The following is a 16,654-nucleotide window of genomic DNA, read 5'->3' on the forward strand; positions in this document are numbered from 1 at the left end:
GCAGTACACTATTCATTACTTGTAGGAAGAGGTTACTGGCTCTACTGCCTCCCACATACAAAGCAAATGTTTTACAGTTATAATAAAAAGCAGCTCCATCTGGACAACTTTTAGCAACACACTCACTACAGCTCTGTTTGTCTCCCAAGGCTTTTACATGTATCACCCATATTTCCATCTCCACTCAGGTTACTTGGATAGTCCAGCATCTAAAAGACCTACAAACTGTCTTGTCACAGTGTTTATTACTTTTTATCACAATATATGATTTTTTTAACTTACTCTTCCAAACCAGGAAGTGTTATAGGTATCTTGGATGATATTACCTGCAGCATTTGAAAGGGCTATGTATATTGGGTTATTTTCAGTTTTAGACATTTGATGGAGTACTCTTTCCTCAAGCTGCATTGCCCCTTTGCCCCTTATGAAAACAAATAAAAAGTCTTTTATGAATCAGAAAAGGCCATTCTTTCCTTAGAGACCTTTGAGTACTTCAATCTTAGCCAAACTGAACCAGTGGTCAGATGATAAATAATATTTACAAGAGCAAGTAACCATAAAATTTTTAACATCTTCAGATCTTTTCTGTCTGTCTTGTGTGAAGAGGGAGAGAAGATCTGTACAACTGTACAACTGCTCTATATAGTGCTAGGATGATTATGCAAAAAGAGAAAGTCTCTTTCACAGCCCTGGAAATCATGTTGCAGGATAGCTTGACATAGCTCCAAGACACCAACTCCCAAGGAGAGCTTCTTCTCCTCTGGCTGTTCACGTGAGTGTTTTAAGCCTGTGATTTACAGCTAACTCGGCTCTGCCTCACAGCCAATTTTAGCTGACCAGCTCCTGGAGTATATTGAAGCCCTGCTGGCATGTGGGCGATTTCTGTTTTGGGATGGTTCACACTCAAATTCCCCTCTCTGTGCATGGATTGAGCCTTTGCTGAGTGTTTCTCTCATGGGAAAAAAACAACCCATACTGCTGGGCAGCCATTCATCAGCACTTAAGAGGGTCCCTGAGCTGCACTCGGGCTGCAAAGCATGGGGCAGATCTCTTTCTGCAGAAGAGATCTCTCTCAGCCTGCTGCAGTCACTCTGGGTATATCTAAAGGGAGGATTTGGACTGTTCGGATTGCAAGTAGATACAGTAGATTGCTGAGCCACATGTGAAATTTAAGAAGTGGAATTTAGTCTCCATTTATTTTCAGCAGTGCAAAGTCAGAGTAATTCCACAGACTTTGTTGGACTTGAGGAGGATTTGTTCTGATGTTACACAGGAAGAAGATCTGTCCCTGGGAGACAAAGGTGATGGATGAAATCTCATTTCCTACCAAGTCTTCAATTAAGCTAACTTCAGAATTATGCTCCTACATAAAACCAATCTTAAGGAAGAGAAGCAGCTTTATTATTATGATGCTGGACAATTAACTGACATAATTGATAAAAGTACTTTCAGTGACCCCTCACATAATAACCCATTCTTTGCATTCCCTCTAATGATCTTTAAAAGGTTTTATTGACTGGAGGGATATTACAGCTGACATTATCCATTGGGTGTTCTCAGTGTAGAATACACTGTCAATATGTTTTGGTTATAAAAGGAGAAAAATGAAGGGGACTAATGTAAAAAAAAAATGAACTCATAATGCCAGCTTTTCATATTGGCAAAAAGCTACTAAACAAGATAAAAAATAAATTTTAAAAAGGACATTAAATGCATGAAATGAAGGCACTTTGAACAAAGCCAAAACATGTCTGGAGGATGGCCATGGCCATGCTTGGCAGTGGACTATGCACTGGCAGTGCCCTTTGGGGATGAGCTGGGCACACTCCTGCTCCTCAAAGGCCTGTCCTGTTGCAGAGCAGTGCAGGCAGCTAAGGCACAGTCATGGAGTTCAGTCCATGTTGCACCACGCTCTGCTAAGCACTGCAGAACCAGCCTGGGATTGGAAAATGCATCCCAGAACAGTGGGATTATTTGTAACTCTACTGCATTAGGCATGATCTGCCCCCACAAAACTGAGATATACATGTTCTCACAGGTGCTGGCATGAGGGCAACAAACGTATTTGCCACTCTGTAATACAATAACACTAGTGGCAACCCAAACCTAGATCTCTCTCTTAGTTCTTTAAAATTCTCTAGACCTTCTGGACAAGGTTGAACAACTATTCAATGCTTGCTATCTTCAAAGTGCTTAATGAACATTAACTAGGAAAACTGGAGAAATATTAGAAGGTGTCCTTATGAAAACATGTCCATATTGGAAGGGAGAGTGGAAGAGGAAAAAAGAACAGGAATTCTCTACCATGTTTGCAAAATGAATGGGTGTTAAAGCCTGTGCTCTGGATCAGGGTGGGCATTAGTACTAGAAAAATGTGGGCTTGAAATAATAAGGGACAGAGAAAGGAGATGAGCAAGGGCTGCTCTTCTCTGCTCTCTTGCTCTCTCTCAAGGACAGTATGCCCCTCATCAGTCAAGTGCCTGTAGATACTGGCATTTTAGGCAATGGACTTTTCCATTCCCCAAATTATGGTACTTTGTGTCCAGATATTTTGCTGAATGCAGATAACTACCTTGCCATTTAATCACTGTCAAACATAGGCACAACTTGAATGATGGAAGAATGAAGAATGAAGCTACTGCTATTTCATAGAATCATTTAAATAAAATCTCACAACATTATTTAAATATTATGATAAATTTCTGTTGAGATCAACAAAAATTCCCTGCAGATCTTCTCTTACAGAAATGTCTTTGAAAGAAGAGTGTCTGCAACACAAATAAATGCAAGGAGCTGAGAAGAAAATTAAAACTCATAAAATTAACTGACCTTTGCAGTTATCTAGATCACTTTGCACTTGAGGCAATCTGTCTCTGCCTTCAACCAGACTGAGACCACTGATTTTTCATGCACCTGCTTCTGTCTTTCTCCACTCACAATGAAGAGTCTTCACAGCCAGACCCTGCTCTTTGCAGGACAAATGCAAACACAATGTCCATGGACTTCACAGGATGGTCCCAGCCTTCCCATGCTCCAGGTGTGCAATGGGGCAAGTCCATGAAGAGACAGGAAAACCAGCAAGTCCTGCTCACTTTGATATCTATGCAAAAGTTTAGTTTTGTGCAGCTTTAGACAATTGTAACTGGGGACAATTTCTGAGGAAGAATTTGAGCCAGTCTCCACACTGGCTTCTCAGGGCTCAGAGCAAGTGAAAGAAAGAAACTACAGTTCCAGCTGCTTGGGAGTATTAACATTTTTCATAAAGGTTTCATGCCACTGCCTCAAAAAGCAGACGTCAAAGGCAGCACAATTTCTCCATGTGGGTCCTCTTCTCATGGCCTCTTTCAAATGGAATGAGGAATGACCCTATTTTCTCACTCCTACCTCACACACATCTGGGATCAGACTCTTACAGCTGTTCACACACATCAGACCCCTCTGTTCACTCCATCACCTGGCATGAGCTTGGGGAACAGATGCTGTGACGCTCATCCCCACGAACATTCTCTGACACAACTAATTAGCCAACAGCTCTCCAAGATGGACAAACCAGCAGCATCTTTCTCCAGCCCAGCCACACAGAGTGGGTGGCCATGTGCCTGCTGATGGAGGGGACTCTGGAGTGAGAGCAAGGCAAGGGTGTCATGGAGAGGGACCACCCCAGCAGATACCATCTTCTCCCATCCCAGCTCTGCCCACGCTGACCTACCGCGTGTCTCGCCTTCAGCGCAAGGCTCTCCGAGCAGGGAGCTGTGTGCTGCTTAGCAACCCCACAGCACGATAAATACTGAGCACTAAGCACAGGGCTTGTGGAGAAGGAAGGGCAGAGGTGGCAGAAATCAGAGTGTGCAGCCCCTCAAGCAGTGGCAGCACAGGTCCAAGGGGCTCAGGTGTGGCTGTGATTGATGTGCACCCCATGAGTGTCACAGATATGCAGAGGGGGACCTGTCTGTGCCTTTTCTCTCTGGGCAATTTAGCTGAAGGGAGCAAACAGCAGAACAAGGTGAGGGGGTGTGAGATGTGATCTCTCTTCAGCTGAGACCCTCAAAACCAGCTCAACTCACCAGGAGCTGCAGTTCAGCCAGTGGAGAAATCAGGCTTTACTAAAAATGCACTGCAAAACTTTTGTGGAAAGCAAAAGGGGGCAATAAGGTCAGCAAGGAGGTTTCCATGGGATTATTTCTGTGCAGAGGGAATTTCTGGGTGATAAGGACTGGAGTATGGATCTACACCCCCTCTCTACTACCATGGGTACAATTTTCTCTGAGTCAAAAAAAATATTGACCCAGGGACTGCAGGCTGCTGCTGCTGGGTTCTTGCATGTTCTAAGCTCAGTCCTAAGCTCAGATGCTCCAGATAATCAAGACAGAAAGTTTATTCAAATGTCTCTGCACACTGTGCTGGGTATGCCACAGCCACAGCTTTGGCTTTTCACCCACATGGTCAGCCACAAGCACTCTCACATCAGCTTGCAAAAAGTATGACTGGCTAAAAAATTAAATGAATGCCTAAGAAAAATGTATTTTTTGTCTTTAGGAAAAAATACAATAAAAAGATCATGGTGAGCCTTGCACCTCTCCTATATGTTTCAAAGCTCTAGTATTAACTTGTTAACTTGTTAATATTAACTAGTATTTGTGTTGGGGTAAATCAGGAATGCTGCAACCAATATAATTAGACCAGCATGAGCATTATATTCTGCCACAAGTGTGTAAAATCCACCCATGGCTATCAGAGGGTGCACTGAGGCAGTAACTCTCAACAACACTTGGCTGTATGGGTAGACTTCTGCCCATTTAATGTGGCACGCTCATCTGCCGTAGAAAACAGAAAAAATGGCAAGTTTGTTTCTGGTCACACTGAAAAATTCATTTGTCACAGGACAGACCATAATTCTCCACAGACTTCTGCTGGCAGCTTTGTCACTATATCACAAATTAGGAGTAAACAAGTGCATAACGATCCATAAGAGACTTTTCTGTGAAGCAACTGGACCACTTCTTTTATGCTAAAGACTAAAGCCTCCTGGAGGGTTTCAGTGTTCCTGACTATGAGAAACAGTGGAGCATTTTATCCATTTATGACCACAAAACTTCTCCCTAGCAGAATTTGTGAGTTTGCATAACTTAGAAGAGAACAGAGCAATCCTGCCCTACAACAGTTACGAAAATATGTAGTACTTATAAAAATCTTAGACTGACAGCACTGAAGAGCAGATCCTTCTGCTTTTCTGACCAACACATTCTGCACAGACAGGGGCAAAACAAACTGCTCTGCACAGCAGTGCCCATGTGGCTTGGCTGAGCCATCCCTCCAAGTAAAAGGCTATTTTTTCCACTTCACTCATCAGCCCTTGAACTGTCAAAAGAGCCTAACAAGTAGTTGCAATACTTTTGCTATTCTACTTAAAAAATTACACTAATCCTTCTCCATCCTGATGCACCCAAAAAACCTCATGCAGTACACACTACCAGTCCCCTGTCCAAAATCCCCACTGATGCCACTGAATCAGCAGAATAAATACAGCAGAGCTCTGGCATCTCCACTGGGCTTGGGTCAAGCTGTAAAACTCCTCAACAGCTTGTCTCATAAATACTACCCTCAAAACTGTTGCACAACCAACATCAAGACTTCAACACTCTTTGGTAGAACAATTGATTTTCCTTGCATTAGCACTCAGTTTTCATCAGGCAAGGCTACATTTAGTTTAGTAAATAGTGATAAATTTGAAAGAACACAAGAAAACCAACAAAACTCTCCATCCATGGAGATATTCAAAACCCAGCCGGACACAGACATAAGCAAGCTGCTCTAGCTGACTCTGTTAGGGCAGAAGTTTGGATTAGATGCTTTCAAGCTGTCCCTGCCAACCTCTATCATCCTGTGATTTCACAAACTCATTTCTCGATTATTAAAAAATGGGATCTCCTGCAGAAAGACTGGTTGCTCAAGATATTTAAATTGTATTTAGTAGATCATCTGCAGCCTCATTCCCAGGATGGGAGTCAATTCACCACTGGGAGATGATTAGGCGTAGAGGGTAAGCAACACATGGGCATGTTAGGCTTTGGTTAGAGGTGACAGAAGACCTGGACAGTGGTGTTCAGTGGTAGATACTAATCCTGTTGTTGATAAACATCAACATTCAGACAGTGGAATCAGGCCACAATGCAAAGATCTTTTCCTTACTTTTCCAAAATATCTGGATTAAAGTCTGCCTTTTTCTCAGCTGCCCTCAGTAACATTCCCAGAGCCTTTCTATGATTCTTAGGGATGACTTCTTAGGTATTGATCCCTTTGCAGAGCTGATCTGGTCAGGCATCAATTAATTGCATCAAAGGCACAGAGATCTGCCCCCACAGACCCTCTTCTTCCCTTTGGGTGCCTCCCACTCAAACAGTAGTTCTAAACCTATCCTTTCCGCCAACTATCTCACTCTACCTTCTGAGTAATTACTGTCTTTCCCTTCATCTGCAAGGAATTAAGGCACCATTTCAGTACAAACTCCTCTAACATGTCAGGGAGAATAGGAGAGATTAACAATTTCAATTCACCTTGACCTGTCTGTCATCAGTCATGCTGTGAATTGCTCTTTAAAGCAATTAAGTACATTTAGGATTCTGTCTTCTCTGCTCAGGCTAAACAGCACTGTTTTGTTGCAATTAATGCTGATTTTGCAATAGATCATGCTTAGTCTCAGTGGCTCATAGGAGATGACCATGTAGAGGACTACACAGTTCTTTCTCTTTGGGGGAGTGAATGATACAAAAGTGACTGGGGAAAAAGTGCAGGGCTATCATCTTTTTAATGGGACATAAATCCCTGCACCATGGAGGAACCCTCACTACAACCCCCACTGCCGGTTCTTAGCCTCCTTAAGAAAGTCTCAGTGTATTCCCCTTGCAAGTATCTTGCTAAACAAAGCCAAAATTCAGAACCTTGTTCCTGCTTCTGAAACTAGATTTTGCAGTATACAGGGGCCATAAATCATACACAATGCTAAGCACCCTAAAAATACCTGAGCAATGAATTTTAAGACAGTTTAAATATGACCTGTCATTTTATTTCAGTACAATATTTTCTTCCATTTAATTATTATTTGAAGGTGAACTCAGCACCTACCTAAGGAAGTGCCTATGTAGGCATTTATGGTACCTTTTTCTCAGGCTGTGAGACACATATAAAACAGTGGCTTCACAAAGTTAGAACAGTGAATAAAAGGTATATCATGTAGGGCTTGGCTATCATCAGCCCACTTTCCCTGCTGATCTAGCAGGAGGGCTCTTTGGCAGCAAACCCTGCAGTACATCCGAGAACAGATGGATCCATCCTACCTGAAATTCAGCAGAACCAAGGAGCCACATCACCAGGCACAGTGACCTGCTCATGGGTCATCTCAGACTATAGGGATGTTCCAGAGATTCTGAGCATATATTTTTCACATGTTTGAAAGCCATCTGAAACACTCCCTGACAGGTTGAATAGCTGGCACATCACTTGTCATAAAGACCAGGATGCTCAGCTTTGCTTTCCCCTTCGAGGTTTGACAGATGGCTCTCTTATCTTAATTTTATACAGGGAGCCAGGGATTTATTTTTCCCTTTTATGTAAATATCTTACTCCCCTCACAGACACTGACACACCAGTGAGCTGCAGCAATAGGATTACACACTGCATGTCCCCGCTCTCCCCCATCTCAGTTGCTTATTTACCAAACAACTCTCGTTAATCCTCTTTACTGTGTTTACTTCCCTCTTCCCTCTAGTCTTAGTGCCTTACTATTATTCAGGTAATTGCGATGTTAAAAAAAGCTTAAGAGACAGTCACATCCAGAGCTGATTAAAATGAATTGAATTCCACCGACTGTTTTTGAATCTGCATTGATTTACACCAGGTGAAGGTTTGTTAGAACTGCTGGCATTCACGGTGCACTTTTCCAAACCCAAAAATCACATAATACTGAAATAATCTGGTTTTCTCCACCCTGTGTTTGTTTATGGATTGTCTTTAGACCTCCAGCTTTTACTTCTTGATTACAGTCTTTTGGGGAAAGAGTGAGAATGGCAGGTTTTCACAGACAAAGACATGTTAGAGAATTGGAAGCACTCTAGATTTTGAAGCAGTTATTAATCTACTCTTTCTATGTGTTACAGAAATCACTGGTTGTGAGATCCCTTTTTTTAATCCATGAAATGTATGGGAAAGTCCCACTTACACTGCTTACACTTGCTTACACTGAATCTGTCCTAGAAATCTACAAATGTCACAGATGGTGCTGACTTACTATTGCTATTTTTTTTCTGATGTGCTATGGAAAAGATTCTTAAAAGAAAAACTACATATTTTTTAAAAAGTGGAAATACCCTAACACCAAGACCATAGAAAACAGTTATTCCTCCACTGCCAAACTGAGGGCTTTCTTTATGTTGCAGCACAACATAATAGCAGGTGTGGCTCCCCTGGCGCTTGACCTCTGCAGCAGCACACATCGGTACCTGGGGTGCCACTCATGTAGTGTCCAATGCTGCAGTCACCAGCAGCACACAGAGGAAATTTAGAAGTTGCTTGAAGCACCTTTGAACTATCACTCCATATGTGTTTTCCTAAAAGTTCAACTCTGAGTTGAACTGAGTATTAAAGTTGATGGAAGCAACTTGATGGAAAGTTCCCTCGTGGACCAGAGAGGTCAATTCCAATCACTGGGATGGATTTCAGCACTTCTTATGACCATTTCATATGGAAGAACCTGAGTATTTCCAGGGTAGAAGCAGGGATGGAGGCAGTAGCATACTTGCTTGGTTCTGGTAGTTATTGTATACAAAGAAGCACCAATCCGCTAGGCTGTATTTAATTACAAATTGCCTTAGTGGCTAAAGTTGGTGATACACTGAAGTTTTAGCTTTTATGAAGGAAAACAAACTACCCCAGAAGACACAGTTTATATATATATATATTGAATAAAAACACAGTTGAGTTATGATACCTTGAGGTCACTACCTCTCTTCCTGCTACAGCAAAGCAGACATAAGAGAGTTTGACTGGGTCTGGCCCTTTGAAACCAGTAAATGAGATTTCAACTTAAGCACAATAGGATTTTTCTTTTCCTTTTTGCTCCAAATTTGATTCTTATGAAAGTGAGGGATTAATACTACAAAGCCAGACTCAATGGAAATAAATCCCTGCCTGCACTTCCCTACTAAAGCATTTAACCCTTGTTATACCCTACAGCCAGAGGACTGCTATTACTTCACTCTTCAGCACCTCTCCAGTGGAGGTAGGAGACAGATTTGTCGGAGGTGCTGCGGTGACAGAAGTCCCAGTTCCAGAAGATGTGCAGGAAGGAGGGCCCAGGAGGAGGAGGGCAGAGGAGAGCTGGTGGGATGAGGTATGAGAAGGGACAGGGCAGAGCATGGTTATGGAGCCCAATGCTGGGAACACACTGGAGGAACTCTTGGCTTCAGCATCACCCAGATTAATCCCCTTACTCTTTCTCTAGTCACTTCTACCTTCCAGCAAAAAACAGAGTGAAGGATTTCTCACATTAGCTAAAGCAAATTCAGCTCAACAATATGTAATAATACCGTGTTGAAGCCAGAGATGCTTTTCGTGTGAAGTGTCTGATCCTATAACCCAGCATTTATTGAGAGATATCTTTTACAGTGGATCAAGAAACCTGAACTACTGGGGAATGCTGCCAGGCCCTCTAGGGCATTCTTTTAGCAGAACTGTCTTAGCAAGGACTCATTGATGAAAAGAAATGCTCTAGTTACCCTGTAAAATTATAATTAATACGATTTTCTTTCATAGCTGTCCATTCCACATCTGAACAGTTTTCAGCTTAGCATTTGTCAGCAGTGTGAATGTCAAAAATAAGAAGATCTAAGAGGAATTTCCACTCTTCTCTGTGCCTAATGCCTGTTCAAGCAGCTGACTGGTAGGTTGATATTCATACTGTTGACAAATAATGGGTGTCTTCATCAAGTATTGGTATTATTTTGCACTGAAACGAAGCATGAGACTGTATGTGAATTCCCCAAACCTTTGCAAGGCAGCTCTAAATTTGTCTCTTTTAATTTAATTTCTGTTCCTCCCATCTATTGCTTATATCTACCAGCATCACAGCAGATTTGAAAAGCAATTCCTTGTGAGGCACAAGTTGCCCTAGAGAGTTACTGCTCTCATACAAATATTTTGCAGCCTTGACACGAATCATTCACAATTTGGCAGTGGGTTGACCAATACAAATGAGCAGCAATGGTAGACCAGGAACTACAAGTGTGAGACTTTGCACTGTGCTACCAATTCAATTGGATACCAATCTCAGTCCCTCAAAGATAATTTTTTGAAGTGCAGTTGCTAGAGTGAAAGCTTTCCAGCTCCCCCAAAATAATAAACATTCATTTTAGCTAAACTAGAGTAGCAAAAATACTTATGTAAATTTAATAAGAACTAAAATAGAGACTTTCTCTTGGTGGAATTCTCCCTTTTTGATGCTCTTTCAAATCCTGCATAAATTTTTCAACAACCACAAATCATGTCCAATGCTCCACCATTGTGACATCCCCACTGAGGCTCAACAAAAATCTTGCAATCACATTGCATGCACATAATATTTTCCATGAAAAGTGTTTTCATTTATTTTCCTTTTTCCATCACTCCAAAATATTATCACTCAGAAAACATGAAGTTGAAAAAAACTGTCATGTATTCCAAGTTGAAATTCAGATGTCACTGCAGTGTCTCAAGAGAGCTTTGGATGGGAATCCTGCATTCTCTGCTGCAGGCTGGGTCACCTGGATATACTAATAGCTCCCAGCCAAGACCCTTACAGTATAAAAGAGTGACCCCACAAACACTCAGCTGTGGGATGTTGTCAGAGCCATACTATAAAAAACAGAGGAGAAATGAACCTCTATCCATCTGGCCTACAATTTCCACAAATTACTTTCTCTTCGAAATCAGCACTTGAAAGGTTTTGAATTTCATCTGTAGGTTAAAATTTTGAAACAAGAATAAATTAGAAGTATGGTTTCCAAATGAAAAACTACACATATTACCGTAGACTTAGAGTTATAAGGGTTTACATTAATTTGAAATGCTAAAATTAGAAATGGACCTGGGCAAAGAATCTGACATCCCACATGTAAATTTTGAACATTACCAGAAGTGCTGTTCAAATACAAGCAGTACAGTGTTTCCTACCTCTACACTGGGCCAAGCCAAAACTCTCCACATTCACCAAGACCCTGCAGCAATTTGACTTTGGGCAAGTTCTTATTAGTCTGAACAATGTAGCTCTGTTCTGTTTCTAGTTTTTCTCTTCCTTCTGCCCATGACTGCATTGAACTACACCCTTTACACATGCAGGATACGGTACATGAAGTGACTTTCCAATGAAAACACACACTGACTACGGCACGCATTTTGCTTTTTGGATGACTTTAAACTAAATATGATATCATGAGACAAGTCTTGGGTCAGCCTCTGTGGGGCTGCATTGCCCTAAGCACAATAAAATCTTCTGGAGCCTTACCTTTTTATGGCTTTGTAGCAAATGATGACAACTACAAAGAGGAACACTAGTGTGGTGCAGCATACTGCAATGATAATAACCAGGCCTGGCCACCAGGTCTCTTCAGTAGGACAAAAGGTAGACTTGGGAGCTGTAAAAAGAGAGTGGAAAAATACATTAATTCTCCCAAATCAACAGGGTATTATCAAATACGCTTCAGTTACTTGCGCAACAGCGCTACACAAGGATCACAGATACATGCAAAGATGTTATTTCACATTTAGGACCCATTTCTTTCTTTTCCCCAAGCAATCAATTTCTCTTATTGGTACTAAATATTTCTTATCAGAGTCCCCAGGTGACCAAGTTCTCTGTGTCAGTGTTGTCTACAACCTGGTACTCAGCATGAAGGAGAAAGACTCAGCTATGCTACCCGAGGGAAACATCTTCTTCCTCTGTATTCACCATCTCCAGCTGCATCAGATTTAATTTTAGAGAGGGATATTATGCTGATAAGAGCACGTTTTCAAACCCCATTAGGGGAGGTTAGTTGGGAGCCAAAGCAGTGCCTACCAATCTGTATTGTAGCTAATATCACTGTAAGCTTGGCATGAGGAAGGGGGATTTGTTTTAAAAGAATATGAGTTCTATTACATTTACTAACTGATTTTAGAGTATTATAGTTGACAATCTTATTTTCCTTTACACTACCTTTGAATTCTAAGCCCTGTTGTCAAGATATGTTAAGAAAACTTGGAAATATAAGCTATTATTATTATATTTTATTATTATATTATTATATTTTTCTTATTATATTTAGCGTTAGAATTGTCTATTTAAGTACCACTCAAAACAAGAAATATTTTGTATCTGGTGACATTTAGTTAAAATATTTTCCTTCAGGGCTATGTTCCTTTTCCCAAGCTTTGAGGGGGCACATTTCCTGAAGGACAGTGAGTAACAGCCAATGCCTAGAGCAGTATCAGTTTGCAGGGGGAGGAGAGAGCCTAAGCACAGCATCTGCAACCACATAAATTCCATGAGAATTTTGGTCACCTTAAGTAGCATTTAATAATGAATCAGTTGATGGGACTGTCTTTATCTACATTCTCAACTAAGTAGATGAGAGAATGAAATATAGCAAAAGGCTCTTTTATGAGTCTCATTGTTTAATTTGATATTCTGAATGTCCAGCACACATCACAAATAGCTGCACAAGTTAAAATATATCATCAGTCCAGTATAATTTATTGTGATGTGACACCTGCTCTGTCTCCTCTGAGGAAAAGATACACATACCCTTAGATTATCACTCAATAGATTAAACAATGAATGACACAATTCCCGAGAAAACTTCTTTTTTCCAATTGCGAGATGTATAGAGGAGTTGGCAACATTTACCCCAAGGAATCTACAGCAGCACTTTAGGAAAAGACTAGGTGAAGAACCATAAGAAGCAATTAAAGTAATAAACCAAACAGCTTGACAACGAGTGGTTCCCAGCTTCCTCTTTGACAATGTTCACTTCTAGAGTGCCCCAGCAACTGAATTTCTACTTTATTACTATGTCAGTTGAGGAAATCTGCTTTCAGTGGGTGATGGAACTATTTACTGTGTTTTGATAAATCTAATGATTTTAATATTCTCTGGAACTTTTCAATGTTGTTAGATTCCAGAACAGCATGCATGTCAAAGATGACAAAATGTTTGCATGAAGGAGCAGGCAGTGTCAAGGTCAACTCTACCCTTCTGGTGCTGTCCTGAAAAACACAAAAGGGAGCAGTGAAGTAAAAGGAAAAACATTGATCAGCAGGTGCCGTGTAAAATTTGATGAGAGCACAGAAGGTGGGAGAAGTGAGGCTATCCTTCTCTAGCCCTTGTTCTTCTTCAAAGGCAGGATCAACCAACCTAGTTAGAAAGCAAAATGGTGGTGAGACTGAGCTGCTCTTCAGCACAGTAAATGAGACTGACAAATGGCAGAGACAGGATATAAAGCCAGGCTTGTCACATGTCTGTATGCCATGTAGTCCTTGATGGTTTGTCATGGTATTTTTACACAGAGAATAAACAGATATATGTGGGATGGAATAGTAAACATTACTCCTAGATGCAGTCATTAATGACAGAAAAATAAGAATTGCTAATGTGGAAGTGATGCCTAATCCACCTGGCTCAGTTCCTTTCCCCACTGGTCCAGACTGGGCACCCAAAAAGAAGCACAAGAAATCATGCTGGAAGCTACCAAAGGCTGTTCCTTAGTGGATCAGGGTGAAGCACAAATTTTAAAATTACTTTATCTTCCTACTCCTTATTAATGCAGTGTTAATCTTGTTTTCCTTTGAAATGTCCACTCCTTTTTCAATAAGCTCACAGTTCCATGTGCTCTTCTGCCTTTCTCAGTATGTGTTCACATAGCCCTCACACCCTGGCATTTCTATGTCCTTAATGCATTTCTCCTCACAATTATTCTCTGAAGAAGGACTGCATTTAATCCCCTTATAACGATGGGAAGGCTGAGCCTGGCCTGCACAGATGCCTCCTCTGTGCAGCTAGGAATGTCAGCTGAGAAGGGAACTTCCCAAAGAACCAGCAAGATGCCTGGGAAGAGCCACATCTTCAGAGAGGAGCCTCCTAGTGAGTCCCACACTGAGCTCTTGATGCTAGGGAGGCATTGATGTGCCAGCTCCCTTGGGCTGGGGCTCACAGCTTTCCCTGGAGATGGGGAGCCTCTTCATCTTGTGCTTGACTCCCACATCCCAGCTTATCACCTGCACCTGGGGAGAAGGGCTGAGCACACAGCTGTGAATGAGCTCTCAGTGATGAGAAATTACCCTGGGTGAGGGCACCTGCAGCACCCTCTGGCACTTTGCATGGATAGCAGTGCATTTCACAGGCACTCCCTGGAAAAGCACACACGTGGGTCCCAAAAGCTCCTCAGGGGGATACTGACATCACTACAAAACACACTGAGCAGAAGATGTCCCACACAACCCATAACAATGTCAGTGTCCAGTTGTTTCATCATCTTCACCTTTGATGAAGTTCAGGAGAGCAATTCTCCTGGTTGCCTCCTTGTTTGTACCACCTCTTTCAAACACATTATAAACACATCATATTTCAGAGCCAAACTGTGCCCTTTCCCTTGAGCAAAGAAACAAGCCACAGACTGCTGTGCCTCAGAGGTGTACCTGGGGAATGGAGGACACCCCTGGGTGCCAGAAGTCCCTTTGTCATCCCCACCGGGCTGCTGAGAGCTGAGGGCTGGCCAGCCTGGCCACGGAGGGTGCTCTGTGATGCTGGGGTTATGAAACTATAAAGTTACACACAGAGTAAGTGTGGCACACATAAATTGAGTTAAAAGCCAGAGAACTGGTATGTCTCAAAATCTAACTATAATATAAATTTAAATATAAATGGAAATATAAACTATAATATAAATTAAAAATAAATGGAAAGTCATTGCTGGAAGAATGTGGTTTTTAACAGTGACCTCCCTCTTCAGCCCCCAAAATAGGGTGGTGAAACTGATACAGGTTGCAAATGACTCGGGAATGCATTCAACCACAAATGGAGACAAACATATTTAGATTAGAAATAGGGTAATTATAATCATTAAGGATAATTAGTCATTACCATAGTCTGTCATTTCTGGTTGAGTATTTAAACAAAAAACTTAGTTTAAGGTAGCCTTTTTATTTTTACTTTAAGAGGTCTAAATTCAGCTAAAGAGATTGGACTCAGTATAAGACTTGAATAAGTAAAGAAAATGCTCTGGCTCTGGAAAATCCACATGAGTACAATGCCTTTTATCTCTTGGCCTTAAAATTTATGAAGTACAAATGTTGGTTAGGTTTACTTTTAGAGGGTTATCACCTTCTCCTATTCCCAATGGCACCAGGCTTAAATAAATACAATGAGCAAATAAACCCATTTCAGCCCTGTAGTGGGTAGATGGATCCAACTTATTAAAAACAAATTAACCAAAAAGTGCTTTCAGATCAAACTGTTCAGCATCACAAAAAAATCTTACACCTGCTTTTTTTTGACTAAATTTGTTTTGAAGACTCAGCATAAAGACACAACTCTGACTCTAATGTTAGAAGGTATCTGTACACAGCTGGCTCTAGCCAGAAATGTGCATACCAGAAGAGATTAGCTCAGCTATTGAGAGTTTCCCTCAATGTCCAGGCACAAAAATAAAGGTTCTATTACTGGAAATAATGTTACCATAAAATTCCCAAGAAATTCTCTAATATTTTTTGGTCAGACCTCAGTGGTCATTCTCAAAATTGCTCTGAGCTTCCAACAAAAAACTGTGATGAAGCTGTTTAAATCTTCTGGGTTAAGGATTAAATAGCTTTGTGTTGTAAAAGTGATACATGTACTGCCTGAGACAGAATCTAGAAACAGGACTTTGATTCCTTGGATACACCATCAGGTTATCTTTAGTGGTCATGGCTGTAGTTTATAAAGCTCATAATTTCAAAATCTAATGCTCCCATAATTTATTTTGATTAGTGTTATTACTTTCCATTACCATATGGGTTTTAGGCTAATTGCTCTTTGCATGGGCATGCTGGGACATTAACAAGTAACACAACCAAGGCTGTCAGGAGACAAAAAGGGCTCTCTGAGGGGGGCCACGCTGAGCTGGTGCCCCTGAGCTGCTCTTGGCAGTGATGCTGAGGCAAGGAGCCTGCACCAGGGCACCCCTTCCCACTGCCAAACCCACAGCAGCCAGCTCTGCAAAGCAAAGAAAAACAAAATAGAATAAAGCAAAACAAAGCAAAAAAACCCAACCCAAACCAAAACCAAAACCAAACACAGGGCTGAGCTGGAAGATAGCTAAGGGAGGCAGTGACCCATGCTCCCACAGGTAATCCAGGGGAGGTGTTTCCAGTGGAGTCTGTCAATTCACTCACAGACTGAGACCCAAGCAGCTGGTGAATGTCCAGTGATGTGATGGGGAAAGGTGACAGTGACCCCCATCACTTCTCTACAACAGCAACTTCATGCCTGAAAAAAGGAAGAGCACTTTCAAGATAAATCAAAACTGATTATTGTTTTTCTTTTGCTCCTATTCCTATTCTTACAGAAAGGTCAAGAGTGCTGTCGTAATCATCCTTATGAGACATCTGCCTG

General features: G+C 41.4%; 1 protein-coding gene across 1 annotated transcript in view; it reads right to left on the bottom strand.

The window, feature by feature from the left end:
- Window positions 1-16,654, bottom strand: part of PRIMA1 (proline rich membrane anchor 1) — a 45,353-nt gene that overhangs the window by 5,559 nt on the left and 23,140 nt on the right. The window contains exon 3 of the mRNA XM_041472041.1: window positions 11,534-11,663. Within this exon, the coding sequence (XP_041327975.1) occupies window positions 11,534-11,663 (130 nt within the window). The remainder of the gene's footprint in view (window positions 1-11,533; window positions 11,664-16,654) is intronic.

This window comes from Pyrgilauda ruficollis, unplaced genomic scaffold (genome assembly GCF_017590135.1).
Source record: "Pyrgilauda ruficollis isolate IOZ18807 unplaced genomic scaffold, ASM1759013v1 scaffold28, whole genome shotgun sequence".
Classification (NCBI taxonomy): domain Eukaryota; kingdom Metazoa; phylum Chordata; class Aves; order Passeriformes; family Passeridae; genus Pyrgilauda; species Pyrgilauda ruficollis.